This window comes from Brachionichthys hirsutus, chromosome 14 (genome assembly GCF_040956055.1).
Source record: "Brachionichthys hirsutus isolate HB-005 chromosome 14, CSIRO-AGI_Bhir_v1, whole genome shotgun sequence".
NCBI lineage: Eukaryota > Metazoa > Chordata > Actinopteri > Lophiiformes > Brachionichthyidae > Brachionichthys > Brachionichthys hirsutus.
Window position 1 is genome coordinate 8,435,669 of NC_090910.1, and position 27,246 is coordinate 8,462,914.

General features: G+C 49.3%; 5 protein-coding genes across 5 annotated transcripts; 3 read left to right on the plus strand and 2 right to left on the minus strand.

Moving 5' to 3' along the window:
* The first annotated feature begins 559 nt into the window (after nucleotides 1-559).
* lnx2a (ligand of numb-protein X 2a) lies at nucleotides 560-7,607 on the plus strand. Its single transcript, XM_068747978.1, has 10 exons — nucleotides 560-963; nucleotides 3,877-4,121; nucleotides 4,197-4,334; nucleotides 4,453-4,652; nucleotides 5,287-5,703; nucleotides 5,787-5,960; nucleotides 6,318-6,495; nucleotides 6,583-6,817; nucleotides 7,212-7,370; nucleotides 7,472-7,607. Exons 1-10 carry the CDS (start codon nucleotides 560-562, stop codon nucleotides 7,605-7,607), a joined length of 2,286 nt encoding a protein of 761 aa, XP_068604079.1.
* Nucleotides 7,608-8,456: 849 nt separating this feature from the next.
* On the minus strand, nucleotides 8,457-10,301 carry gtf3ab (general transcription factor IIIA, b). Its single transcript, XM_068748242.1, has 9 exons — nucleotides 10,188-10,301; nucleotides 9,983-10,077; nucleotides 9,805-9,898; nucleotides 9,629-9,717; nucleotides 9,471-9,544; nucleotides 9,314-9,394; nucleotides 8,983-9,215; nucleotides 8,688-8,741; nucleotides 8,457-8,588 (listed from the first exon to the last, which is right to left on the minus strand). Exons 1-9 carry the CDS (start codon nucleotides 10,299-10,301, stop codon nucleotides 8,457-8,459), a joined length of 966 nt encoding a protein of 321 aa, XP_068604343.1.
* A 4,444-nt stretch (nucleotides 10,302-14,745) lies between these two features.
* rpl21 (ribosomal protein L21) lies at nucleotides 14,746-16,827 on the minus strand. Its single transcript, XM_068747752.1, has 6 exons — nucleotides 16,750-16,827; nucleotides 16,260-16,338; nucleotides 16,068-16,129; nucleotides 15,806-15,918; nucleotides 15,085-15,235; nucleotides 14,746-14,868 (listed from the first exon to the last, which is right to left on the minus strand). The coding sequence occupies exons 2-6, from the start codon at nucleotides 16,324-16,326 to the stop codon at nucleotides 14,779-14,781; spliced, it is 483 nt and encodes a 160-aa protein (XP_068603853.1). The 5' UTR covers nucleotides 16,327-16,338; nucleotides 16,750-16,827; the 3' UTR covers nucleotides 14,746-14,778.
* Nucleotides 16,828-16,887: 60 nt separating this feature from the next.
* Nucleotides 16,888-20,950, plus strand: usp12a (ubiquitin specific peptidase 12a). The gene is made up of 9 exons (XM_068747751.1): nucleotides 16,888-17,722; nucleotides 18,525-18,605; nucleotides 18,700-18,913; nucleotides 19,000-19,235; nucleotides 19,447-19,523; nucleotides 19,846-19,929; nucleotides 20,001-20,198; nucleotides 20,661-20,739; nucleotides 20,833-20,950. Exons 1-9 carry the CDS (start codon nucleotides 17,675-17,677, stop codon nucleotides 20,932-20,934), a joined length of 1,119 nt encoding a protein of 372 aa, XP_068603852.1. The 5' UTR covers nucleotides 16,888-17,674; the 3' UTR covers nucleotides 20,935-20,950.
* A 2,837-nt stretch (nucleotides 20,951-23,787) lies between these two features.
* On the plus strand, nucleotides 23,788-24,787 carry gpr12 (G protein-coupled receptor 12). Its single transcript, XM_068748038.1, is given in 6 exon segments — nucleotides 23,788-23,888; nucleotides 23,890-23,959; nucleotides 23,961-24,351; nucleotides 24,354-24,572; nucleotides 24,575-24,693; nucleotides 24,695-24,787. Coding segments are annotated over 6 exon segments (993 nt in total).
* The last annotated feature ends 2,459 nt before the right edge of the window (nucleotides 24,788-27,246 follow it).

Genomic DNA, 27,246 nt, shown 5'->3' on the forward strand with positions numbered 1-27,246 from the left:
CAAATGTATAATCTCTCTCTTCTTATTATGTCCTTTTTGTCCATTCTCTGCATGTCCCCTCTCTTCTCGACCTATACTTTCTTTCTCTGTTGCTTTCCCAATCCCACTTCTGAGCTGCGTCCTCTCTGTGCCTCAATCCCAGATAATTCCCCCCCTCTGTGGAATTGAAAGATTGCAGCAGGCGAGAGCAAAAGAGAGATTATACTGCCAGATTAGTGGACAGGAGCAGCGATGCATAATCTCAGTCACAGACACAGATACAATTCCACTCTTGATCTCATGTAGACACATGGGCGCACGTGCACAAAGCATTTGCCACATGAATAGACTCACAAGCACATAATCAGACACTTGTTGTGTTTCCCCCCGAAACAGCTGTTTAACCCCATGCCTTGGCCTCTGATCTGCAGGGGGATGCGCCATCAGCCACTAGGGGGCATCTGTCCTCGCTTCAACCTTTTCATACTTCGTAACTTATGGGATAGGAGTGTGTGGCGCCCTACTCCACATCACCGCCCCGCTGGATTCGTTGGTGCCAAAGCCGCCGAAGGGAGCAAAGATGGGCAGCCCAGGTTGTGAGGTGGGTGTAGCTGCGCTGGTGGAACCAACCGTGGAAGCTCTGTGTTCTGAGTGTGGCCAGATCCACCGCAGTCGGGAGAACCATCTTTACAACTACCGTCTGGATGTGGACGATGACCTGGTGTGCCACATTTGCCTGCAGCCACTGGTGCAGCCTCTGGACACGCCATGTGGACACACCTTCTGTGCTCGCTGCCTACGCAGCTTCCTCCAGGAAAGGGACTTCTGCCCACTGGACAGGGCACGGCTGCAGTTGCAGGCATGCCGCAGATCCAGCATACTGGTGCACAAGCTACTAGACAAGCTGTCTGTATCCTGCCCTTTGACCCCAGTGTGCTCCCTCAGCATGCCCCGGTGTGACCTCGAGGCACACCTCAAGCACAGGTAATAAAGCACAATTGCAGATATATGATAAAGCAATGCTTTCAGCGAGCGCAATCGTGGTCACACATCGTCTCACAGATCAACGCCTGCATGGCAATCTGGGTCTTGCAAGTTTTATAAGTGTGGTCATGTGACCATTAACACGAATACGAGAGAGTTTGTTACTTGTGAGTTGAAAGGGTTGGTCGTTTTGTTGAGTTGGTCCATCACAGGTCGAGTAGGAAGCTTTGAAGGTATCAAAGAGCTCAGTCTCTAGATTCACACCCCTTCCCCAACCACAATCGTTTCTGTCCAGCCTCACACGTTGGCTTTTGGCCCAATTGGACCAGGTGCTACGAGACCCTGAGGGGATTATTGGGCTGCAGGGTCATGTGACAGGGGATTAGTGGCTTCCTACAGCAGTCATGGGTTGGCTGACCATGAGCTCCGTGTTCTCATTCTGCAACCATGTTGAGCAACTTCAACACCAGAGACCTGTTCAACCACTTCTTCTGTGAAACAGCCAAAGGCAACCCTGGCCTGTGGTGAGTCCAGCGGGGGGCAGGATGTGAGGTCAGCGTGACTTAGGGTGGTACGGAGTCCCCCGTGTCTCGCTGATTTCCTCCATCTTCCAGCTGCCTCGCAAATAAGCTCTTTAAATGTCTTTCTTTCTTAGGTGAAGGCCTAGTGATGTGACCTTTCTTGCTACGGGGCTTATGGTCAAGCTGTAAATGTACATTTCCATGACATCTATGTTGTTGTTTTTAACATGTCGAGGATCACAGAGGGAGCCGTCTACTGTCATGACTCTTAGCCTTTGTCTCGGCTATCCAGCGATCTCTTAACGCCTCGGTTAAGTAAGGAGGATTTCCCCTTAACAGGCTCATACTGACAAGCTCTCACCAGAAAGCTGTTGATAAGCTCTTCTGAGTCAGCTGATTTCTCAGGACTCCTCCTGGTACAGACTGATAATTGATTAAATGAGATTAAATGCTGACTGGCAACAATTATGAGATGGTGGTAAAATGTACAGGAGAGTTTCAAAGTAGAATTTGAAGAGAAGCGAGATGAAAGTCGGCAGACTTTCTCAGCTGGCAACAGTTATATAATGATGCCCATATTGATTTAACTAATGTTAGTTAATTTAAATATAAATACATATAAAGTCCTCATCTTTAACTGTGGAAGGGTGTCTTTTAATTCCTGTGACTTTACGAGAGTAATGGTGTTTTATTTCATCTTCTCCTGATGCCAGTTCTCTTGTTCAGATATTCTCACAATTTATTTATCAACCTCAGTGTCCTTCTCCAGACCTGTCAACGAATCAAAATGGATAAGGGGATACATCACTGTGTTATTTAAAGGTCCCATATTATGAAAAACTCACATTTCCCGTGTTTCTACACTATTATGACGGGTTTGGGTCGACATCAACCCAAAAACAGCTAAATAATAATAAGCAGTCAATCCTGCATAGTTTGAGTACGTCTGTAATCAAGTACAGAAACGCTTCTGGAAGAAATCTCTCTTACTGTGACCTCACAGTACAAAAACGTGCACAAGATGTGAGTGCACGTGCGTTTTCAAAGGCTTTTCTGACAGAGCGGTTTGAGACAGAAAAGAGGGGACGCTGTCCTGCAGCATCTATTTGCTATTTTGACCAAATACTGTCACAGATATTTCATATAAGTGTCTGGGAACTGCGTTAACTTGTGGAAAAAGGGGTATACTATGGGATCTTAAAACTCTCTGGGGAAAAATCTCTTCCTCTTGCGGGTTTTGCTTCTCCTCTTCCCCAAAGACTCAAGCCTAAGATGCTAACAAGAGCTAAGAGTGTGCTGTCGCTGTGTGATTTTCCAAAGTAGCTCAGTTGAACTAAAGCCCCTATAAATGTAATTTATTTAAAAACAGTAACAATGTTCCTCTCAAAACTACTACCAACATTAGATGCAAAATAGTATTAATCGAGAACAGGTGAGAAGAAAATGACATTAGTTGCCGTAGTTACGTCACGTCTTGCTAGTTGCTGACGGTTCGCTGTCATGGTCTTGCTTTTCATGTGAGGAAGCACGGAAGCGTTTCAATAATGCAACCAGCTCAGACTGCTTTGCCACTTAGAGTGAGTACTTCAGAGTAACTTAAAGGCCTCTTAAGTTAAGGGTGAGGCCACGCCGATCCCTTGGGTCTGCCTGTCAGCGCTTAATTGAGCTTCTATTTTTGGGACAGACAGAATGAATCCATCTCAAGCAGCTTTGTGTTTATTACCTCTGCCGAGGCGAGGTGGGGGGTTGTGTACAATCATGTAGGGTGGGGGGCTCTAGCTTACCACCAAATTTCATCCAAATCGGATCCAGAATGGAGTCAGTAAATAAAATATTATATTTTAACATTGAAAACTCCATTTACAGATTCAAAAATCTGCTCTGATTCAATTTTACCTGTCATGGTTGGTGCATAAAGATACCGAGAACAATTTAGAACCTTTTGGTGATGATCCAGATCACCACGTGGATGGTGTAATTCCAATTAGGTGTGGAATGAGCTGCTTGGTGGAGGTCTGTGCTGTCACAGAATGTCTCATCCTTTCTATAGACCAACATTTAAGTCATGCATGATGCAAAACTGCTGGTTCCAGCATATCAAATGACCAGTTACTTGATTTCTTTGTTTTATATCTTTGTAGATTGAATACCTTTAAGATTGTTGGTCCAACGCTTGACAGCGATTATTGAATTCTTCAGCACTTTCCAGAACCTGCTTTTTTTTTTTCTGACTTTCTCCATCTTGACCTGGCATTTCTTTAAATAGGGGACAAGCGGAAAGAGCATTTCCCTGGTGGGATTAGTAGCGTTACGTTAACTTAACTGATGCTAAACCTGATTTTCTTTACACGTCAGATGGACTAACAAACTGACACCTGTTGCTTGGTGAAAGGTGTCCCGGGACACGGTGTCAGCAGACGACCGTGGACGGTCCACCGTGTGAGAGCGGCGATGAGCGAGCGACAGCGACCAGCCCTCCCAGGTCTCCCAGGTCTCCCAGCTCCCCTCAGACAGAGCTGAGGGATGGAACACCCTCTCCGCCCTCCAGGATCAATAACACCAGCGACGACGGGCCTATATGGGCGGACGATGCCGGTCTAGACAACCCCGCTTTTGAGGAGAGCACAGAGGAAGAAAGTGAGGAGTGAAGAGGTCTAAATTGCGATCAGCCCTCCCCCCTGAGATATAACTTTCATCTCTTCGTATCGTCAGGCGTGATAGGCTTGGAGTGCGTGGTCCCCAGGGTGAAACGGCCCCTCAGCAATCCCTGCATCCACCTTCTCCGCTCTGTCAGCTCCACCTCCTCTGGTTGGGATTGCCCCGAGTCTCCGCCGCTCTCTGCTGAAGAGGGTATGAAATTCTCCCCGGATGCTTTATGAGAGAGCCGAACTCTGAGACGATGGGATAATCGCGTTCAGGCGACATTACGTTGGGATGCTGACGTAACGTGATCTGTGTCTCCATCAAGGCTGTGTGAAGCTGCCGTTGCTTCCTGAAGGAGAGATAACTGCCATAGAAGTCCACCGGGCGAACCCTTACGTTGAGCTGGGTATCAGCGTTGTCGGGGGAAATGAAACGCCGCTCATCAACGTCGTTATTCAGGAAGTGTACAGAGACGGCGTCATCGCTCGAGACGGGAGGCTGCTGGCCGGGGATCAGGTGTTACAGGTAAGATCCCTGATCATTTTTGATTTGAGGGTCTTCTGCACAGAAAAGCAGCTTCCAAAATATTCCTCTGGTTACTTCGGAGCTTCACTTTAACGATGAATTTGGCAAATTTAGATTTTAAGCGAGGTTCAAGAATTATAATCACATTTTCTGATTCTTTCTCCAAACCAAACGTTCCTATTTAAAGCTGCTCTAATTAATGTTTTTAATTTTAATAATGCGTTTCTGTAATACTCGGCTGGCGTTGCTCTTCCTGACAAATACCCAGACATTGCAGCATCTTGAGTATTTTAACTTTGGGGCTCAACGCATTCATTTTCCTCGGTGTTACCTCTGGACAGCTGTGCTCCGAGGTAAAGCTCAAATAAACCTGGGGTACAACATCTGGCCAGCAATTAGCAGCAGCATAAGATGTTAATGGGAACCGTGGAGGCTTTAGCAGCTCGAGAGCAAAACCAAACAGCCAATCAGAGATGTTGGACTGTTTCTCTGGTTCCCAGATGAATGCTAATGTGGCTAATATCTGCTGGCTATCAACTACATAAGGTCTTTTTCGCTGTAGTGTAATTGTGTTTACATAAATACAACAGAATGCGTGCTGACTCACTAACAGCCCCGGGTTCGCCCTCCCAAGGTGAACAATGTGGACATCAGTAACGTCCCCCACGGCGTTGCTCGCTCCACACTGGCGCGCCCATGCAGCACTTTGCAGCTGACTGTGCTCCGAGAACGTCGCTGTGCCTCCCGGGCGCCTCCCTCCTCGTCCTCGTCCTCCACCCCCGCTGTTCCGCACGCCCCCTGCTCCACCCCGGAGGGCACCCCATCCAGCCCCGCCCCGCTACGGATCACCCTGCACAAGAGGGATTCGTCGGAGCAGCTCGGAATCAAGCTGGTGCGGCGGACGGATGAGTCGGGGGTCTTCGTGTTGGATCTCTTGGAGGGGGGCCTGGCAGCAAAGGATGGCCGGCTGCGGGGGAATGACCGCGTGTTGGCGGTCAACGATCAGGACCTGCGTCATGGCACCCCGGAGCAGGCGGCACAGATCATACAGGTGAGGGGCGGTTAGTCAGAAGCTGTAGATTCTGTTATTTCAAGGGAAAGGGGGTCCTAAAACACAAGGTTCTGTCTTCCTAGGCGAGTGGAGAGAGAGTTCACCTTCTTATTGATCGGCTCAGCAAACCGACCCCACCCCCACCTCCAAAATCAAGCTCCACCAGAGACCTGTCCTGCCTCGACCACTTCCTGCCTAACCAAAGCTGCACCCCGAGTCCTGTGCCCATACACCTGTCCCGCACCAGCACCCATAGAGTGAGCAGTGTGTGTGTGTGGGGGGGGGGGGGGGTGTACTCGGTTCAGATTATGATTTGGTACAATTTTAACATTTTGTATCTTTTTCCATCACCAACATGGAGATCATGCAATGATGGATGAATGGATGATGTAGCTGACGATGTGGAGATTAGAACGATTTTGCAGCTTCCTGTATTCAGATTCCAGAAATCAGATTGTGACACGAAACCCAGACTTTAACAATGAAAATATAGCAATTTGCAATTCCGATAAATGTCTTATTATCTGCATTTTCTTAGAGTTAAAACCAGCAGAACCTTCTTTCCTATTTTATGATTAAACACTGACAACATTGATGCGTGTGATTGCACCCAGGACCTTTCCCAGTGTGTGACCTGCAGGGAGAAACACATCACTGTGAAGAAGGAGCCCCACGAGTCTCTGGGCATGACTGTTGCCGGAGGGCGGGGCAGCAAGAGCGGGGAGCTGCCGATCTTTGTGACCAGTGTCCAACCGCACGGCTGCTTGTCGAGGGACGGACGAATCAAGAGAGGTGAGCGCTCCCTCGGGTACGAAAATCAGCACGACATCAAACGGTGCAGCTTCTTCTTCTTCTCCCCCCCCCCCCCCCTTCCTCCAGGTGACGTCCTTCTGAGCATCAACGGGGAGGACTTGACGTACCTGAGCCACGGCGAGGCCGTGGGCACTCTGAAGGCCAGCGCCGCCTCTCCTTCTGTCCAGCTCCGGGTGCTGGAGGTCAACATGCTGGAAGAGCTCGACCGGGACGAGCTGCTGCTGCCGCCGCCGCACATGCGTGGCAGCGACTTCGATGCAAACTGGTCCCCGTCTTGGGTCATGTGGCTGGGGTTACCCAGGTGAGCGAGCAGGAGGAGGACGAACTATGATGTCATAGCTCTGTGTCCAACCAGAGACACATTTTGGCCTGATTGGCTGCTTTAATGCCCGATTTGATGTCATTTCTGACAAAGCTGTTCAATAGCATGTCATTCTGCCTGTGTGTGTGTGTGTGTGTGTTTGACTTTCATCGCCTTTATTTTCTCTTCACTCCCTTTCATCCTTCTGCTCTTCTCTCATCTCGTTTTCACCAAAGACCTCCGGAACGTAGGGAAATGTAGCAACGCAAGACAAATGTCGCCGTCTTTATATGCAGTTTGGATCGATGCGTTAAGAAAAGGCGACTCTGAACGAGACCGGCTCACATACACGATAGCTCCTGCATCACGCTGCTGTCTTGCGCTCGTCTTGCAGTTACCTGCACAGCAGCCATGAGATCGTGTTGCGGAGGAGCCACCCGGGCGGCTGGGGCTTCAGCATCGTCGGGGGCTACGAGGAAAGCCACAGCAACCAGGCCTTCTTCATCAAGACTATTGTGCTCGGAACTCCTGCATACTACGATGGCCGCCTCAAGTGAGTGATCAGCTGCCCCCCATCCTCGTTCTTTAACCATTTCCATAACAGTACGGAGCCGTTTATAATCCCTGCCGACTGGTTTCTTGGTGTCACCCCAGGTGTGGCGACATGATCGTGGCGGTCAATAGTTTATCGACCGCAGGAATGAGCCACTCTGCGCTGGTCCCCATGCTGAAGGAGCAGCGCAGCCGGGTGGCGCTTACCGTGGTCTCCTGGCCCGGCAGTCTGGTATAAGCTGGGGCCAGAACCGCGAGCAGGAGGCGCACCTCGCAGAGTCAACCCGGAATGTTCCATATTGGGAACAGCCTCGGCCAAAGTGAACCGGTACATGCTGATGTCCATCGCTCCATACTGGGCTCAATCCAGGACCAAAAGCGTTCAGAACTGTTAGTAACCCCCCCCCCCCCACCAGGACCAAGCCCGTCCTCACCCGACGGGAGCTGATCCGGATCGTGCCACGTCAACTCGACAGACTGCGTTACCAACCGACACCGCTGAGATCACGTGGTCACGGCGCGTTCGTCCCACAGGGAGAAGCGGCTCCGGTTAACGGGGCGATCTGTGCTGTAGTCACCTCACCGGGCAGTCGGAGCACCCGGGGCGGGCGGATGCATCGTTACCGCAGATAGAACATTGAGATATCAGTCGCCTGTGATCCTCCAGCAACGGCCCGCAGTGAAGAACCGGATCTTCAGCGACACCGGCGTTGTACCCGTCTGAATAAGCCTCAGGCCTTATTAGGAACCTGCCACCCTGGGGGGCCCCCGCCGCCTTTAGGCCACACCACCATGATACACAGCTGCCCCGTCAGCTGCAGTTTTATACGCGTGTGTGGATGTGTTCTCTTTGTTTAATAAACCGTTCCTTCTGTGGATTATTGACTCCAAAGTATTTCCAGTTTGAGTGGGCCCCACACAAAAGGCAGTTTAATAACAACCCAGTCAGAAACAGTCTTGGGACGCCCGCTCATATGATGCTGTAGTAACTGAGGCTTTATTTATAATAATTGCACAAATCAGGTACATCAACAGAAATGTGGCTCCGATCGCCATTAATGAAAACACATGTTCAAATAATGCAGCCTCAACATTCGTCATCCTTCAGGTTTGTGTCGCGGAGCTTTGCAGCGAGCGCCGTCGCCTCTGCTTTGGCTGCAGCCGCTCGTCTGGCCCGCTGCGCCACGTGCCACGGACGATTCTTTTTAGGGTGCAATTTCTGGAAGGAGAACAAGGAATGAAATGAAATTGCAAAGGGGAACGGGTCAGAAACGATTCCTGCATGGAAAGCAGAATAAGTTCTGACAAGGACAGTTACCGTCAGCTTTTTCTTTTCTGGGTCGTGCGCAGCGCTGTGTCTCCACAGGCTCTCCTGATTAATGAGAACATCTCGAAGTTACACAAGTTTAACACACTGTATGCACTCCCCAGAAAAACCAGGCTGGATGGAGCGTCGGTTAATAAGAATGAAAGCTAAAATTACACTACACATCAACCTCATTCTGCAGAACCCAGTTTTTGGATAAAACCGGAGGGTCTGGATCATTTCATTAAACGCAATAAGTTATCAGTCAGGCTGGATGCCACTCGTTCGAGGTGAAGTGCATGAATACCTTCATGGCGAAGCTCTTCCCGCAGCCCTCAGACATGCAGATGAACGGCTTCTTGCCATCGTGGTCGCCCAGCACGTGACTTTCCAAGTTGAAGCCATGCGCGAACTCTTTATCGCAGCCTTCTCTCGGACACGTCAGCGTCCTCCTCTCCCCGGAGTGGGCGCGCAGCTCGTGCTGGCGCAGGAACCAGGTGTTGTTAAAGAGCTTTTTGCACCCTCCACACGGCACCTTGACTGGAGGACAAAGAAGCCATCAAGACGGGGGGGGGCGAACAGCTGCAACGAACAAGGCGTCCCCACAAGAAATACCACATTCGGCAGGGCACGCGTACCTGTGTGTTTATTTCTGTGCTTCAGATACTCTGTCCACGTCTTTCCCTGGAAAGGACAAGCTTCGTCCTCGCAAGGATAACCTGAAGCAAAAAGACGGGGGCCGGGTTTTTAAAAATATACCAGTGGTGTCGGAATAAAAGCGATGATAAACCAAACCTCCGTGCATCCTCTCGTGACGCTTCAGTTTTCCACGAGTGGGAAATTTTTGGTCGCAGTCACTGAAAGTGCATCTGTATCAAAAAAAAGCAAAAGCTGTGAGCGGAGAAATCTAAATGGAGACATTTTATTCTTGCATCATATGCATTTAAACTCACTGAAAGGGTAGGATCTGTTGGTGCTCGTTCTTGTGGGCTTTCAGCTGGTTCTTTTTGTTGAAACATTCTCCACATCCTTCCTGGTCACACTGGAAAAAGGACAGAAAAAAAAAACAGCCACTAAACCTTTTCCACCAGTATGACAGAAGGAGAAAAAGCAAAACAGTTTATTCTACTTTATATTGCTTCTCCTGGAGGTGAGCGCGAGCCATGTGGTCCTTCATGCCGCCGTTCGTGACGAAGGCCTCGGCGCATCCGTCAGCCGAACACCTGGAGACAACCACGGGTTACGGTGCAAAGAGGCGTAGAGAAGAAAGAACCACGTGCAAGTATTAAGAAAATAGATCCCCTTACTTGTGTGGTTTTTCACCACTGTGATCGAGCTCGTGTCTCGTGAGTTGATAACGGGTGCAGAATCTCTCGGCACAGGTATCACAGGTGAAAGGTTTCTGAGGAAAAGTTTAGCACACATTTCTAAAATATACCTATATAAATAGAAAAGCAGAAATACACACGGCCACCTGTGTGACATCCATTCTGCTTTTTTGGAACCACTTACCAACCCTGTGTGCTTGCAAAGGTGAGCCTCAAGCTTCCATGACTTACTGAATTCAGCGTTACAATCAAAAAAAGAACAAATATAGCTTTTCTGACTTTGCAACCTCTCCCCCATCTTTAATTATCGCTCAGATTTGCCGTAAGGAGAGCAGGGCACCTCACCTGTGCTTAATTTATCTTATTGGAACGTACCATTAGTGGATGAAAAGGGGTGTCTGGTAAGAAAAAAAAATTAGTGAAGCCCCTGGCTGTTAATAATGTTTGGGATTGACCAGGTTGATTTGCTGAATGTGAAGCGCAACCAGGAAGACAGGCGACTGTCTGTCTGTCTGATCACACACACATTCACAGGAGTTATGGGTCTAATCTCAATCTTATCAGGCCTCCAATACTGATTTGTGACAGCTGAGATTCATTGTTGTCAGAACTTTGTCTTCAGACCGATCCCTTGTGACCCGCAGGCCTGAAAATAATCAACCCTTCTCATACTTCAATTTCAATTTCTGGAAAAAGAATAAACGGCAAATTTAGAATTTACTTATTGTGGAATGTTCCATTATCAGAGTGAGATCATGCTGCTCCAGCCTCATTTGTCCTGATATCCGACTGTCACGCTTGAATATTGCCTGAATATTGCTGCGGGCTTTGAACCCACATTGCTTTGCTGCCTTTATGTGCCATTTACAGCTAAATGGTTGGAGATGATCAACTTGCAGCCACTGTTCACCACATTATTAGGCTTAGTTTATCATTAAAGTTAGCATTAGCACACAACAGTAGTGAACATTTATCAACTCTGACTCTGCCTGTAGCAGCAAGATGACCCGAGCTTATTTCATTTGTGATAACTGTTTAACTTTCGACTGTGACAGAAATGTACCTTTAAATAAAAAAATAAAATAAAAAAGAGGCTTTAGGTTTAGGAGAAGGCATTCTGTCAATCCACTGAAACTATCTGCTTGTCTAAACATTAGAGATCGCCTTCTGTGCCCATGTCATGCTCTCGTGTGAAACCTTTGATTGACTTTTGTGATTAAGGCCTATTGAGAGCCTGTTGGGCGTTACCCCAGTGCCCTCCCACGCTTCAGGTGACCATGCCAGGGTCAGTTGTTATCAGCCTCCTCCTCTTTTCATCCGGTCTCCCGCACCTCCTCCGCCTCTCCTGTCAGGGCCGGGATCAATACAGCTGGCCCAATATCCCCATATATAACTGTGCAGCCCCCCCCCCCCCCCCCATCTCCGATAACCACACACGCTCTATCTATCACTCCACCGCCTATCACACACATAGATACAGCATGCACTCTGTTTGGCCTGCAGTGGGATTTCCTTGTACCTTTGTCTAACGTTCAGGCCTATCCCAGACGCGCACACACATCGTGCAGACACACACACACACACGCACGTCACACCCACGCTTGCATCACAATTACAAATATTACTCCACAGACCACTCGGGGCCTTTTTTTCTTCCTCGAGAGGAGAGAATGAGGGAGGGGCAGGCCTTGAAGCCGTATAAACAGAACAAGGTTAAAAGGGTTGGTTGGCCCAAAATGATGAAAAGCATCGTAATCAAGGCGATGCGCTAAAGCAGGAACATTTGGGACACTTTGATTTAGGTTTCACCTCCACAAACGGTCTGTGGTCAAATCCGCCACCACGCTGGAATGCTGCCAGCGTGTGAATAAATCATAAACTGTTATCAGGTCAGATCAAATGGCTTTATTGATGAGCCAAATTAATCCTTTATATTGCCAGTATAATATTTCCCTATCATAGCACTGATAAAAACTCAAGTCTAAATCGGTAGAACTTCTTCACAATCGAGCAAATACTTGGGGCAGCGCTGTTGCCTCACAGCAAAGGGGGAGGTCGCAGGTTCAAATCCAACTGGGGGCCTTTCTGTGAGTAGTTTGCGTGTTCTCCCGGTGTCTGCGTGGGTTCTCTCCGGGTTCTCCGGCTTCCTCCCGCCACCAAAGACATGCAGCTTAGGTGAATTGGTCACACTAAATTGTCCATAGGTGTGTGTGTGTGTGTGTGTGTGGCCCTGCGATGAACTGGCGCCTTGTCCAGGGTGTTACCCGGCTCTCGCCTGCAGACTGCTGGGAGAGGCTCCATTAGATCCTGCGACCCGGATTTCAGGCGAAGCGGTTCAGAAAATGAATGAACAAATTCTCCTTTTTTTTATAGCAACATTCTTTTCTCAAAAGTGAATTCTCTATGAAACGCGCAGATAGCTGCCGCAGAAATGACTCAACAGGAATCGCCTTCTTCCCGGTGACACATTTCAATGCTCTGAGCACCATGCATGAAGCAGCATCCATCCATCCAGATGAGAGATGGAGAAAAAGGCCCCAAAAATATCAACGTGGCTCAAGAACACTTTCCTTTAAGCTGGAGAAGACGAGTGCTTTCGTAGTGTGGGAGGCCCTACAGCCCTTAAGCATTTGATCCAGAAATAATGAGGCAAAATGAAGCTAATTCTGAAATGTCATAACTTCAGCATTTACTCCTCTTGGTCCAGGACATGTCCAACGATTGACTGTTTGTATGTGGTTAATATGTAACACCCCGGGTCGATACGGCTGCTCTGAGCTGCAGGCTGAACTGACAGACTCAATCTGTGTGTGTCAAACACGTGTGATTAAGGAGTTCATAGTGTTCCGCAGCTTTTATCCGCAGACCTCGTCCTTCTGCCCTCCTCCCTCTCGCTCTCTCTCTCCTTTTCTGTTTACTTTTCGTTCCTTCAATCAGTAGCTTTCATGAGTCAGAGGCAGCACATGACGCTGTGAGAACACACACACACACACACACGCACACACACAAAGCGCTTACTGTAGATGTATAAGCAGGTTCAATGTCATATAATGCAGTTAAGGTCAATAGGAAAATGGAAAAACTGAATTTGGGTGGGAAAATGATGCTAAATCTGTGTGATTATATTAAATCATAGTCATGTCATTCTCTTTAAACACTGCAATCAAAACCGAGGCCTTTGCAAATCAATACCAAGGGCTTTGGCTGCCATCCGGCTCATTGATTGATTGCATTTGATTTCCCCCCCCATCTGTTTTTCCTGGTTTAACTCTGCAGGTTGTTGGATACTTATTACTTTGTCCTGATAAGACCCATGTCCAAATTCTCTGACCCCAGGCCAGCAGGGGCGTGAGGGAGAAGAACGACACCCTCTGCAGGTTTATCTCAACACCGTCATCCACCAGAGAGATTACAACATTCATTCTGCACATATATATATGTTATATATATATATAACTTGCCATTCAAAATCCACCTGGTACCCATTTATGGCAGCTATTTGGACAAATTCAAGTGATGCATCCACTAAAATTAAAAGCGATCTTCAGGCTGCTTCCCTGTTGGCCTGTCTTGATCTCCCTTTTGCTCACTCTGTTACATGCACACACACACACACACACACACACACACACATGCATGAACACACACTCTCCATCATGTCAGCTGCTTGCCCTATCTCTGTAAACTGCTGCTAATTCGTGTAAATATTGGGTAAAGTACTGAGGTGGGATGAGATAACCTATTTGTCACATAACCAGCCAGCCATTCAGCCTCCACTGATTAAACAGCACACAAATCAGGAGCCCCAACCCCCACCCACAATGTGCTGTATCATTATGGTTGGGCCGTGTTGAAAAAAATATATAAACTGTACTTTACAAAATGGATGAATGTTACCCATCAGATTTTAAAAGGACATTTCATCTGATTTTATTCTCTTTGACAACCCAAAAGGTTTACATGCAAATGTGTAGCTGATAGCAGATGTAGACCGTTGATCAAGTCATGTCAAGGACTGCTTTATTCACGAGTTAAAATAAGCATCGTTATTAAACCGAGCACTTGTAGTGTGATAAGAACATTTTCTGGTTTTAAAAAAAAATCATTGTGATTAAGTTATAGAAAAGCTCCTCTTCTCGAGACCCAACATCTTACTATTATTTAGCTGAAGTCTTGGCTAACCTTTTGGCAATTGCAACGACCATCAAAATGGCCTTAGTGTATTTGACCGAACTTATTTTGTTGTTTGTTGTGATACGACTAATTATTCTCCAACGCGTCTGATGACGTCATGCACAGCGAATCGTTGAATCAAGGGTTGTGTGCCCGCTTTGTGCTGGTCCACACTGCCACCTATTGCACTACCGCGGAAACAAGAACTTTCACCCGCAGACTGACTCGCTCCGACCATTGGGGAGGTTTGGATCCTCCTTGCGCAGATTCAAGCTGCAGCCCATCTGCAAATCTAACCTCAGAGCACGCAGTTAATTGCCCTTTCAGAATGATGGGTGGGGAACCATCCCATTTCAATCCCAGAATCATCCCCCCAGCCCAGGGGCCTTCTGGGCTGAAACTGAAGAAAGGGTCGAGGAAACCGCTTAGCATTTGTGTGCTTGTCATTCTCAGTTCCCCGGTGAAATTAAATGGCTTTATTTCATTTTGAGTAATCAAATGAGAAATCTTCACTGAATGACAGCACTAGAGGAAAAAAAAAAACAGCATCAACAAATAACACGACAAACTGTGTGTACAAATGTTTTTATTCGGTGAGCTCTTTATGCCATGAACTCGTAGGGGATGGGCTCCAGCAGCTGTGGCACATTCTTCTTGGTGCTGACGAAGTGAGCGTCGCGAGGAGCTGCAGGCTGTGGAGACGAGAAAGAGGTCAAACACAAGCAAACTGGAAAGACTGCAAACCGTTCGAGCTGGTTTCTTATGAAACAGCGAGGCTGTTAATGCTCATTAAGACCTGCATGCTCATTTACATTTAAAAGGGGATAACTTCTTTCTTCTCATTTCTGTCTGAATATTACATTTGTCAATATTTAATTTCAAAAACGTCATTTTGAGTCACTCCATACCTGCCGCTTGAGTTCCACCCAAGTGCCGTTCTTCTTGGCCTCTGCCTTTTTAGCCTCGTTCTCTTTGACGCGCTGAAGGAAGCTGTCCCTGCTCTTTGAGTGCTTCACGTGTTCAATGCGCACGTTGATCCTCTTGGCCAGGACCTTTCCCCTGTGCGAGCCAGAAGCAGAAGTTCACACCCAACGCAGGCCGAAACAGCATTTCCATCACATTGTTACTGATACGGACTATTTCGACATCAAGCTTCACCAAAGTTCTCCAACGCTATCAAGAACACGAAGCCTTCCAAAGGCAGAACTATTATGTCAAAGTTTATGAAAGCGTAAATAAGTAAACTGTCTATGCACCGTCCATAATTTCTACTTCATTGACATTGTTCCGGCAGCGCTCGGCTGTCTCCTCAGATCAACCTCATGTCAAACACGAGTTTAACTGGGGATGCTCAAGGACAAGATTATTTCCCCCACATGAATGACCACTCAGGACATAAACAGCCCCGGCGGCAAAGTGAAGATGGGGTTAAATCCCTCGTCGTAGATAAAAGTCCTTAAGCACACCGAAATATTACCAAAGAAAAAAAAAAAAAAGACTAGAACGACAGCTGAACAAAGGCACTCAAGACTTTTATTCTCTTCAGCATTCGAGGTGTGACATAAACAGTGTTAGGTGACGTTATTACTTCGGGGGGGGGGGGGGGGGGTGAATAAAAACCACACTCACTTAACCTGCTTGTTGACGATGATGCCAACAGCATGCTGGGTTACGTTGTAAATGCGCCCCGTCTTGCCATGGTAGCATTTGTGCGGCATTCCTTTCTGAACCGTGCCCGTGCCCTGAGAAGACATTGAATGCAACAATGCGATTATGTAACTCAGAAGCTCGACAGACACTGGCAAAATTTCATTGCAAGTCTGAGTACAGCTGCCATGTCACATTTCGATATGTATTCATGAGAAACCTCGACAAAAATGACTGAATTTACCTTAATATCAACAATGTCACCCTTCTTGTAGATACGCATGTACGTCGACAATGGAATCGGACCTGCCAAGCAAATACAGTCAAATGTAATTAAGCAGTTCTGGCATTGTCTGAAACATCCCCCTCATTCATAAAAAAAAAGGGAGTGTGCTTCACGTTTCTGACAACATTCACCCTTTAGATTTGTGCTCACCATGCTTGCGGAACTTCCTGCTGAACATGTACCTGGTCCCCCTCCTCTTGCCTCTGGTGTTCGTCATGATGCCTGATTACTAAGAACAGATTCACGTTGGTTAGATATGACAGAATCTTATATTCCTCGTTTGACACAATAGCCCCCCCACTTTCAACATCGGCTCTGGAGGCATGTTTCAACCGTGTGTGAAGTGGTTTAATAAGGGCTGAAACTCCTAGACAAAGAGCAGCGTAATGCCGTATCACAGCAAGGAAACACAAGAATGCTAGTTTACTTAGCGCTACGCTGCCTCGAAGGCCCGCATGGAAAGCCACGCCGCTACTTCGGCTCATAATAAAGGGATAATGTCCGTCTCTGGAGCGCTATTCGAACTCATATTAAACTTGTTACGATAAAGGTTCGACCTATGGAGTCTGAACCAAAGGCGTTTCTAAGAATGACATGACTATAGAGACGAAAATAAGATTTAAGAAGAAGATGATCTTACCCCCGGTCTATACAAGATGGCGGGTCCGGCGGAAAGAGAGACTGCAGGGCAGGCCCCCTGCCCAAACTCCGCCTTGTCGCAAACAGTTGAGGCAGGCCGCAACATTGCCTGACCCAAATTATGTGACGCCATTGGAGTTGAAATCGTCAGCAGATCCAGAGTCAGTATGTTCAGGAACCAATCGGGAAACATACAATGTAGTACTCGCAATAACTGGTCTTAAATCTGTTAAATCTGCTCTTACTAGGAGAGCTTATTTTACTTTTTTTTTTTTACTATTTATCTAAAAATCTATTAACTGACAAGAAATTAGAATTGTGATCGAAGCGAGCAAAATAGACTTTACAATGACTTTACATAACGTTTACGTAATTAATACAGTTTCTATCGCCTTTGTGGCAATACGCATGCGCGAAACTTGAGCGAGCAGAATCTAAAATGTTTTGATGACATTGCGTTGTGCTTTATCAGTCACGCTGGGCTGTCTTAATTTGGCTCGGACTTAAGACCATTTTAGAAAAATAAACGTGCCCGGAAGTGCGACATTCAAAGTCCAAAGTGAGCGTCCCTGTCGGCTGTGATTAAGCGAACTAGCAGTGAATGCTACTTGCTGTCGTGTTCGCTCGAGCTTGTTGGACTTTCCGTCGCGAGCCCAGCGAGAAGCGCCTTCCTGCTCTCACGAGGCGGACCAGCCCGAGCTTTCCGTCGCGAGCCCAGCGAGAAGCGCCTTCCTGCCCTCACGAGGCGGACCAGCCCGAGCTTTCCGTCGCGAGCCCAGCGAGAAGCGCCTTCCTGCCCTCACGAGGCGGACCAGCCCGAGCTTTCCGTCGCGAGCCCAGCGAGAAGCGCCTTCCTGCTCTCACGAGGCGGACCAGCCCGAGTCCTGTCAGCGCGCGGCGGTTCGCTGGAAGATGGCGCTAGCCGAATGGAAATCCTAATGACAGTCTCCAAATTTGCCTCTTTTTGTACCATGGTGAGTCCACAACAGCCCAGTATCCCGGGCGTTGCGCGAAAAGCAAGCCATTGCTCTGGTATTGGTTTTAAACGGTAGCATTATTAAACGCATTTCATTCTGCTATCTCTGCTAGCCGAAGCAGCCGCCCACAATCTCAATCCGCACTGGTCTATTCGCTAACGTTTATAATATAACATTTACAAACGATTTACGGTCACTCAAATAACTTGACTAGTTTTTTACCGGTAAATATATATCACAGCTTTTTATATATATATAGTGACCATGCACCTGCTGCAACTGTGATTTTCAGCTAACTAGCTAATACCAAGGTAACTAATGCTAAAGCGGCGTTGTTTACAAAGAACCAGAACGCTGCTGGATTAATGATGATTTCTTACAGAGGTGTTTGTTTTCCATCGTGCCTGCGGAAACCGCGAGGGACTGATTGATCCGTTAGCCTTGGGCAAACTTACCGACCATTATTAGCGTTAGCAATGACGACGTGCTTTGGCGTTAGCTGCGCAGCTGTGGACCTGTTAGCTGCTGTCTGCACCGAACATCGTAACGTATTCCCTGTCCCGGGACAGACCGATCGATCTGCCAATAAATACTGTATACTTTTTAATCCCTAAAGGCATATGAGGTTGGCGTCAAGGACAAATCGTTCAGTCTAGTAATTATTTAGTTGTTGTTGTTTTTTTTATAGCTGTTACTCTTTAAATTGCCAAATGCTTGCTGATTTTGTCGTGCAATTTCTGCGTTTGTGTTACAGAAATCCGAAATATAATATATACGTGCTTTATTTTTGTTTTTACAGGGCGCCAATGCCTCTGCACTGGAGAAAGAGATTGGATCTGAGCAGTTCCCCGTCAACGAACACTACTTTGGTCTGGTCAACGTAAGGGAATTGTGACTTTTAAACATATTCACGTTGTTGTGTGTGCACCCCGCCTCACGGTGATTCTGCTCTGCGGCGTTTTTGCGGCTCGTAGTTCGGGAACACCTGCTACTGCAACTCGGTCCTGCAGGCTCTGTACTTCTGCCGACCCTTTCGGGAGAAGATCTTGGCGTACCGCGGTCAGCCTCGGAGGAAGGAGAACCTCCTCACCTGCTTGGCCGACCTCTTCCACAGTATCGCCAACCAGAAGAGGAAGGTGGGCGTCATACCGCCCAAGAAGTTCATCACCCGGCTGCGCAAGGAGAATGGTGAGATGGAAGTTAAAAACCGGAGTTTTAAATCACCTAAACCACCGCTGATCTAAAGCCTCCTTTCTTCTTCCTTTCCTCCTCAGAGCTGTTCGACAACTACATGCAGCAAGATGCTCACGAGTTCCTGAACTACCTGCTGAACACCATCGCGGATCTGCTTCAGGAGGAGAGGAAGCAGGAGAAGACCAACGGCCGCCTCGCCAACGGCACGTTGGACAGTCAGAACAACAACAGCAGCGCCACGCCCGCTCCCACCTGGGTCCACGAGATCTTCCAGGGCACCCTGACCAACGAGACGCGCTGCCTCACCTGCGAAACGGCGAGTCCGAGCGCCGCTTCAGTGGCTCCGCCACAAACGGCTATTGCGTGTCACCGGAGTCTTGTTTGAACGCGTTTTCGTTCGAGTCAAACGGTCGGGGAAGCGTTCAGCCTGTTTGTGTTTGCGGTGGAATGGCTTGCAGAAGGATTGTTATTTAATACTCGTTTAAACTGATCACTGACACTTTATTTGTTTTTTTTTGGTGCTGCAGATCAGCAGCAAGGACGAGGACTTCCTGGACCTTTCTGTGGACGTGGAACAGAACACTTCCATCACGCACTGCCTCAGGTAAAGGGTCAAACGTTTCTGATCGGCGATGTTCATTATTAGCAGAAAATAGAGAAGCCGGAAGATTAGATCCGAGGACGTTTGACGACACCCGGTTCCTTGTAGCCTCCTGTTTTAAGTAACGGGAAAAATAAATGGCATTTTAGGCATTTTAGGCATGTACCTTAAAATTATTTTATTCATTTGGTTTAAGAAAAAGATAGTCACACATTTTTCTTTCTTCGTCGTGTTTATGTGAGGCTGACGGATTAAATTGGAAGAAGATGAAATGATGGATTTCAGGTTGTGTCTCGACCTTTTGTCTCCCTGTGTGGCTCCCCAGGGGGTTCAGCAACACAGAGACGCTGTGCAGCGAGTACAAGTACTACTGCGAGGAATGCAGGAGCAAGCAGGAGGCGCACAAGAGGTTCGTCCGCGGGTTCGTTCTTGATGAGGGGCGTTCGGCTGCTCGTCTCTGACTTTGCGTTTGGGATGTAGGATGCGTGTGAAGAAGCTGCCGATGATCTTGGCTTTGCACCTGAAGCGCTTCAAGTATATGGAGCAGCTGCAACGCTACACCAAGCTGTCCTATCGCGTCGTCTTCCCCCTGGAGCTCCGCCTCTTCAACACGTCTGGGGACGCCACCAATCCCGAGAGGCTCTATGACCTGGTGGCTGTGGTGGTGCACTGTGGGAGGTGTGTGTGCGTGTGTGTGTGTGCGTGTGTGTGCGCGTGTGTGTAGACGCCACCGTTTTTATAGAAGTTTCCACGAGAAGCAGATGAGTTGTCGACCCTTTAGGCTGAAGAGTAAATGCTTATTCAAATCTAAAGCAGGTCTTGCAGGAGAAATGGACGCCCTGAGCGGTTATTATTCGGCTGCAACGTTGGCTCGGTCGGAGTGGGAGGTTCTTTTAGGAAAAAAGTGTGCACGTGAAAACAGACTCTGAATATATTAAAGAAAGTATATTTAAAGATGAAAGTGGAGGCGAGGGAGTTGGGAGTCGTACCGCTCGGTTTCTCTGGAGCCGTCACTTCTAAGGAATACTCAGAACATTAAAACCAAACCAGCAGAAGAGCAGCCGCCTGTTGACGTGATGGTAACATGAGACGCGCGGTTTGGACTCGCTATCCTGATGACTCTGTGCTCGTTCTCTTCAGCGGTCCAAACCGGGGCCACTACATCGCCATTGTGAAAAGCCACGACTTCTGGCTGCTGTTCGATGACGACATTGTCGAGGTAGTTGTGTTCTTTGACGTGGTTTTCCTGATAGCGGTTGTTTGTTGTTGTTGTTTTCTAACTGACTGCTCTCTGTTTCTTCTTCTGCCGTAGAAAATCGACGCTCAGGCCATAGAAGAATTCTACGGCCTCACGTCTGAAATCTCCAAGAACTCCGAGTCGGGCTACATTCTCTTTTACCAGTCCAGAGACTAGACCTGGAGACACGAGGAGGGGGGGGGGGGGGGGGGGGCAGCGGACCGTTAACGCCTGCATGGATATCGTATACCTGCTGGCACAGCTGTAATTCTTACTTGTGCTTTTTTTACGCGCTCAGTGCTGCAGCTCAGCCGTGGGAGTTCCCCCCCCCCTGTACAAACCAGCTGTTCCCTCCTGAATCCCCCCCCCCCCCCCTGCTGCTGCTGCAATGAGACGATAATGAATGAAAACTGAGTCAAGATTGTTCATAAAGGGAGACATCGAATGAGGGTTGTACATATGTTGGTTGGTTGTATGTCTGTGGTGTTACTAGTTTCTGCCATCGGGGGGGGGGGCTGATTGGGTATTTAAAAATGAGTACGGTGTAGAACTGGCCCAGTGTCTTCTTCCTCCATGCTGATTGGGACGAGGACGGACTGAGCGTCCTGCTTGCGGGGACACGATTGGGTTGTATATTTCTACAGTGTGTACAGGACGCCATTTGTATAAATATAACCAGAAGAGATTATCAGTGGAGACGTGCTAACGCGACGGTGCACTTTTGATACGGTTTTGTATGTGTTGGTTTGTGAAGCGATTATTTTCTGTTTTAAAGAATAAACTAAACTTTATAAAGTTAAAGCAGCAGCCGGTATCGTGCTCTCGCCGGCCGACAGGCCGATGAGCTGACCCGCCGCTGAGCTTGGTTCAAGATTTTCGATTATGGGAAAGTGGTCAAATTGCTGTTTAAAGTGCAGAACAAAGAAAGAAGAAGAAAAAGAATAAAGGTAAAAAAAAAAATTATCTTTCAACTCAAAAACATTCATCCATCCATCTTCATCTGCTTATCCGGGGCCGGGTCGCCCCCGGAAGAGCTGCGGTAGTCCCTCCGGGGGGACCCCGAGGCGTTCCCAGGCCAGCCGAAGACCCAGCGTGTCCTGGGTCTTCCCCGTGGTCTCACCCCGGTGGGACGTGCCCTGAACACCTCACCAGGGAGGCGGTCCAGGATAGGTGCCCGAGCCTCATCTGGCTCCTCAACGCGGAGGTTGACATGTTTGTGTGTGTTGTGTGTGTGTGTGTGTGTGTGTGTGTTGTTTAGTGTCGGTCTTTTGAATAAAGCCAGTGTGTGTGCTGTTGAGTGTCGTCAACAGCATGGCAAAGTTGATTGCCTAGGATAGGCGCTCGGGCCTAATTACCCCTAGATAGGGCTCGGGCCTAATTACCCCTAGGATAGGCGCTCGGGCCTAATTACCCCAATGATAGGGCTCGGGCCTAATTACCCCTAGGATAGGCTCTCGGGCCTAATTACCCCTAGGATAGGGCTCGGGCCTAATTACCCCTAGGATAGGCGCTCGGGCCTAGTTACCCCTAGGATAGGCGCTCGGGCCTAATTACCCCTAGGATAGGCGCTCGGGGCCTAATTACCCTAGGATAGGCGCTCGGGCCTAGTTACCCCTAGGATAGGTGCTCGGGCCTAATTACCCCTAGATAGGGCTCGGGCCTAATTACCCCTAGGATAGGCGCTCGGGCCTAATACCCCTAGATAGGCGCTCGGGCCTAATACCCCTAGGATAGGCTCTCGGGCCTAATTACCCCTAGGATAGGCTCGGGCCTAATTACCCCGAGGATAGGCCTCGGGCCTAATTACCCCTAGATAGGTGCTCGGGCCTAATTACCCCTAGATAGGCGCTCGGGCCTAATTACCCCTAGATAGGCGCTCGGGCCTAATTACCCCTAGATAGGCGCTCGGGCCTAATAAAGCCAGTCCGGCTGAGGACGAGTGCGTCGCCTTCCGCGTCCCACAGGTGTGCGCTGGTGACTCATCGAGCTCAGCATCGCCCCCTAGCGGTTTAACCTGGCAGCGCGGGAGCTATTATTAATCCATTCAGAACCGAATCTCCTGTCGTCTTTGTCCTTGAGACGGAAACAGGCGCTGAATCCGCCTCTGGAGGTCTTCAGACCCGTCTGGGACTCTGTTCATCCTCTGCCTCCTCTTCCTCTCTTCCGTCGCTGCACAGCCGCAGTTCACGGCGATGCGCCGTTAACGGGAGCAGCCGCTCTGACCCCCCCCCCATCCACACCACCTCGCTGTGCCGCGTCTCCCTCCGCCGGCGCTGCACCTCCCGGAACATGGAAGCACAAAGCGTCGTTCTTCCATCTAGACGGGAAGCCTCGCCTCGCAGAGTCAAGGTAGGTCCGGCGGAACGGGTATTATCGGACAACCCCCCCCCCCCCTCCACCAGCATCCTTGTGCTGACGTGGAGCAGCCGCTGCTGTTTCCCTGATGCGCGGTACCCCCCCCCCCCCCCCCCCCCCGTGTGATGAGCATCTTCACGGCGGTGCGGCGTCTTTTGAAGTGGAGGAAGACTTGGGCGCTTTTTGTTTTGCCGGTTTCTGGTTCTGGAGGGTTTTATGTTAATTTTATTACCACCAATAAATAAATGAAGCTTATTCACGTGCGTCGCGACGACAGGCCGCTGAGAACACGCACGGCCTGGAAGAGAACACGCACGGCCCTGGAAGAGAACACGCACGGCCCGTTACCTGACGGGCACCGATCAACCACCGTGGTTCCGAAAACGTTTGTTCCCATCATGTAATGTGATTCTGTGTGGCTTGATAATGAGTTAAACAGGCAAATCCCGGTGCGTGGACGGGGGCGGGGCGTGGACGGGGGCGGGGCGGGGGCGGGGGCGGGGGCGGGGGGGGGGGGGCAGCCTCAAGTGTTTCACATTTGTTTATGGTCCTCTTTGTCCCCGTTCAGTTTGTTTTATTCTCATTAAAGTACAAATATTCCAACGTGACTTTCTTTAAGTTTGTGTGTTTTTGTTTCTCATTTTCAGACAGGGTGGGTGGGGGGGGGGCAGAATAATGAGCGAAGAGCCAGCAGTCACCCCCGCCTGGCTGACCCCTGACCCCACAGCGTGGTCCAGCGGCGGACCTGCGGACAACGGCACCGGCCCGGGGACGCCCCCCCCCGGACCCCCTGCTGGTCAACCCCTGGGACGTCGTGCTGTGCTCCTCGGGGACCCTCATCGCCTGCGGAGAACGCGCTGGTCGTCATGGTGATCTGGCAGAACCCGGCGCTCCGAGCGCCCATGTTCCTGCTGATCGGCAGCCTGGCGCTGGCCGACCTGCTGGCCGGCCTGGGCCTGGTGCTCCACTTCGCCTGCGCCTACCTGCTGCGCTCCGACTCGGCCCAGCTGCTGACCGTCGGCCTGGTGGTGGCGTCGTTCTCCGCCTCCGTCTTCAGCCTGCTGGCCATCACCATCGACCGCTACCTGTCGCTGTACTACGCCCTCACCTACGACTCGGAGCGCACGGCGGCCTTCACCTGCGCCATGCTGGCGCTGCTGTGGGGGCTGTCCCTGTGTCTGGGCCTGCTGCCGGTCACCGGGGTCAACTGCCTGGCGGCGGAGGTCACGTGCAGCGTGGTGCGCCGCTCACCAAGAACAACGTCGCCGTGCTGTCCGTCTCCTTCCTGCTGCTCTTCGGCCTCATGCTGCAGCTCTACGTCCAGATCTGCAAGATCGTGGTGCGCCACGCCCACCAGATCGCCCTGCAGCACCACCTCCTGGCCGCCACGCCCCACTACGTCACCACCCGGAAGGGCGTGTCCACGCTGGCCATCATCCTGGGCACCTTCGCCGCCTGCTGGAGCCGTTCACCGTCTACTCGCTCATCGCCGACTACACCTACCCGCCGCTCTACACCTACGCCACGCTGGTGCCGGCCACCTACAACTCCGTCATCAACCCGGTCATCTACGCCTTCCGGAAACCAGGAGATCCAGAAGGCTCTGTGGCTGGTGTGCTGCGGCTGCGTGCCGGCCAGCGTGAGCCAGCGTGCACGGACTCCGAGCGATGTCTGACCAGGCAAGGGGGGTGGGGGGGTGGGGGGGCACAGGGCTTCGGTAAAGGCTGGAGATCTTACTGGTTCTTCTCAGCCCGTCTGAATGGATGCCGTTTTTCTTTGGTACACCCACCACGGGTATCTCACTGCCCCCCCCCCCCCCCCCACCCCACAGTGGAGACGTCACCGTGCGTCTCGGCCCCCTCCCGTCCAACCCGTGCCACGCCCGCGTCCTCTGTTCCTGAGTGCATCACGTGTCACAGACAGTATATATAAAATGTGCATGGAGTTAACGGGACACTGCAGCGTGCGTAAAAGCGCACGATAGATTAACACAGCGGCGGCTGAACGCGCAGGCATTTCCACGTGAAGCCGGTCTGGAGCAGCATCCCGGCGCGCCGCCGCTGCTGCTGCTGCGCCCTGAACGTGCGTCGAAAGCCAAACAGCCGCGGAGATCTAAAAATAGAAGCAGCGCGTCCTGCGCTGCGCTCTGCGTCCTGCGCCCTCCGCACAGAACGCGCTCCTGCCTTTTTCTCGTGTCTTTTGTCTTTGCGCTGTGGTCCAATCCCGGGAGATCCCTCTGCTCCATTTTTAATTATTGACGGAGGCGCCAAACCGAATCGAGGATGATGATGTAACCAGCCTTTACGCCTCCTCTTTAACTTCTTAACCGGGGGTTGCTTATGACTTTTCTGAATGTCTAGAAATTGTTATATAATTGTTTGATTTCTTCAAAGGCGTACACTCAAAATCGTATTGATTAATTATAGATGAGGTCACGTCTCTGTTTTTATTTATTAAGGACCCTCCAGGATGTTGAATTAACATAATGTATAATCAAAGCAAACCTTTTTGACAAAAAGACCTAAAAGCTAAAATTATTGAAAGGATGTTTTTTATGGGAAGGGAATGTATTTGTTTTATTGATTGATACTGATCTGCATGCCAAGTGTAGTTTCCAACCGACAAGCACAGATCTCTCTTTATTGTCTTTTTCCACACTGGCCACTGCAGGTGACCTTGAACGGTCCCCCTGACGTCATCATGACCTTCATAATGTTGTTTAACGCCCTTTGTAGCGCAGTGAACCTCGCCCTTATCAATGAGCCGTCTCCTTACTGGATGGACGCAAGAATCGCACCCTTATTGAAAAAATGTTCAATATTTTTGCTGGACACTTCTGAGGCGTTTTGACAGTTTGTTCATAACCTGAGCTCAGATAATCCAGCGGAAAGCCGGATTACAGAAACTACCAGCTGCTCTGAGTTCCATTATTGGTCTCAGATTGAGTAAATTCATTTAAAGGGATCACGCCAGCAAACACGAGCTCACGGATGGCAGTTATTTTTTAAATGTGAAGCAATACTCAGACAGCAATAACAATCGACGTCTCACCGTGAATTCTTCCTGTCGAGAGGAGTTGGCCCGCCATGAGGGCGACGCTTCACGATAAGTTGGATGGATAAAGCAGACACGATCAATAAGTCATATTCCAAGCGGGACACCACTGCCTCATAGATCGGCAATATTGTTTTACAACCTGGAAATCGGGCGTGATCATTTTCCACACTTAAAAATTGTGAACTTTTTTTTTTTGGGGGGGGGGGGCATTGCCTCCGCCTTTTCTTGTGCATACAGAGTGAGTTGCATGGCCTCTGGGTGTGTGTGTGTGTGTGTGCATGTGTGTGTGTTTGTGATCCAGTCGTTCAGCAGACCATATCTGCCTCTTTCCTAATCGGGGGGAAGGGGGGGTATAATATAAATTTCTGTTGACCCCCCGACCTTTGAGGATAATGTCTTGCCAGTCTTCCTCGTTCTGTGTTTGTCGAGCAGGAAGCTCCAGAACTTCAAGCCAAAGGGACTGTTGAGTGAACCGGACCTTCGTCCTGCTGTGTGCGTTCGATGTCTCTTCTTTATTCCTAATATCCGACTTTAATTGTCTGGTCGGGGCAGGAGTCCGTTATAAGTGACCTCTGAATCATCCTATGAGCTAAAAAAAAAAAAAAAGGCAGCTTCCAAATACTGCGATAAGGCTTCGGCTTTCCCTCTTTGCTGTCTCCCCTCTCACGGAGGCGCTCTGTGTCCTCATCTTTCTGACCTGAGATCAGGTACCAAGCATTAAATATAAAAGTGGTGTTGAGGAAGTAAACTTTTTGGGACGAGGCCTGTGAACTTGTGTCGGACTGAATCCTGTCGTTATTTGATGAGCACCAACAGGTCAGGCTGTTTCCACGTGAACGTAAGAAACCACAAACTTGTTCACTTACCTTTGGAGAAAAGTCTATTTTGTTATATTTATTGAAAAGTTCTATTTTTTCTCCGCACTTCAGTCTGGGCCTGAATTCGTTCAGATCCTGACGTCGTGACGTAACGGCGCTGTAAAAGCCTTTTTTTCTGAATGTAAGTAGTAATAATCGAATTGTGGAATAGATATTCCGTCCACTTGACTCTTTTGTTTCTGTAAATACGGCATGCTGA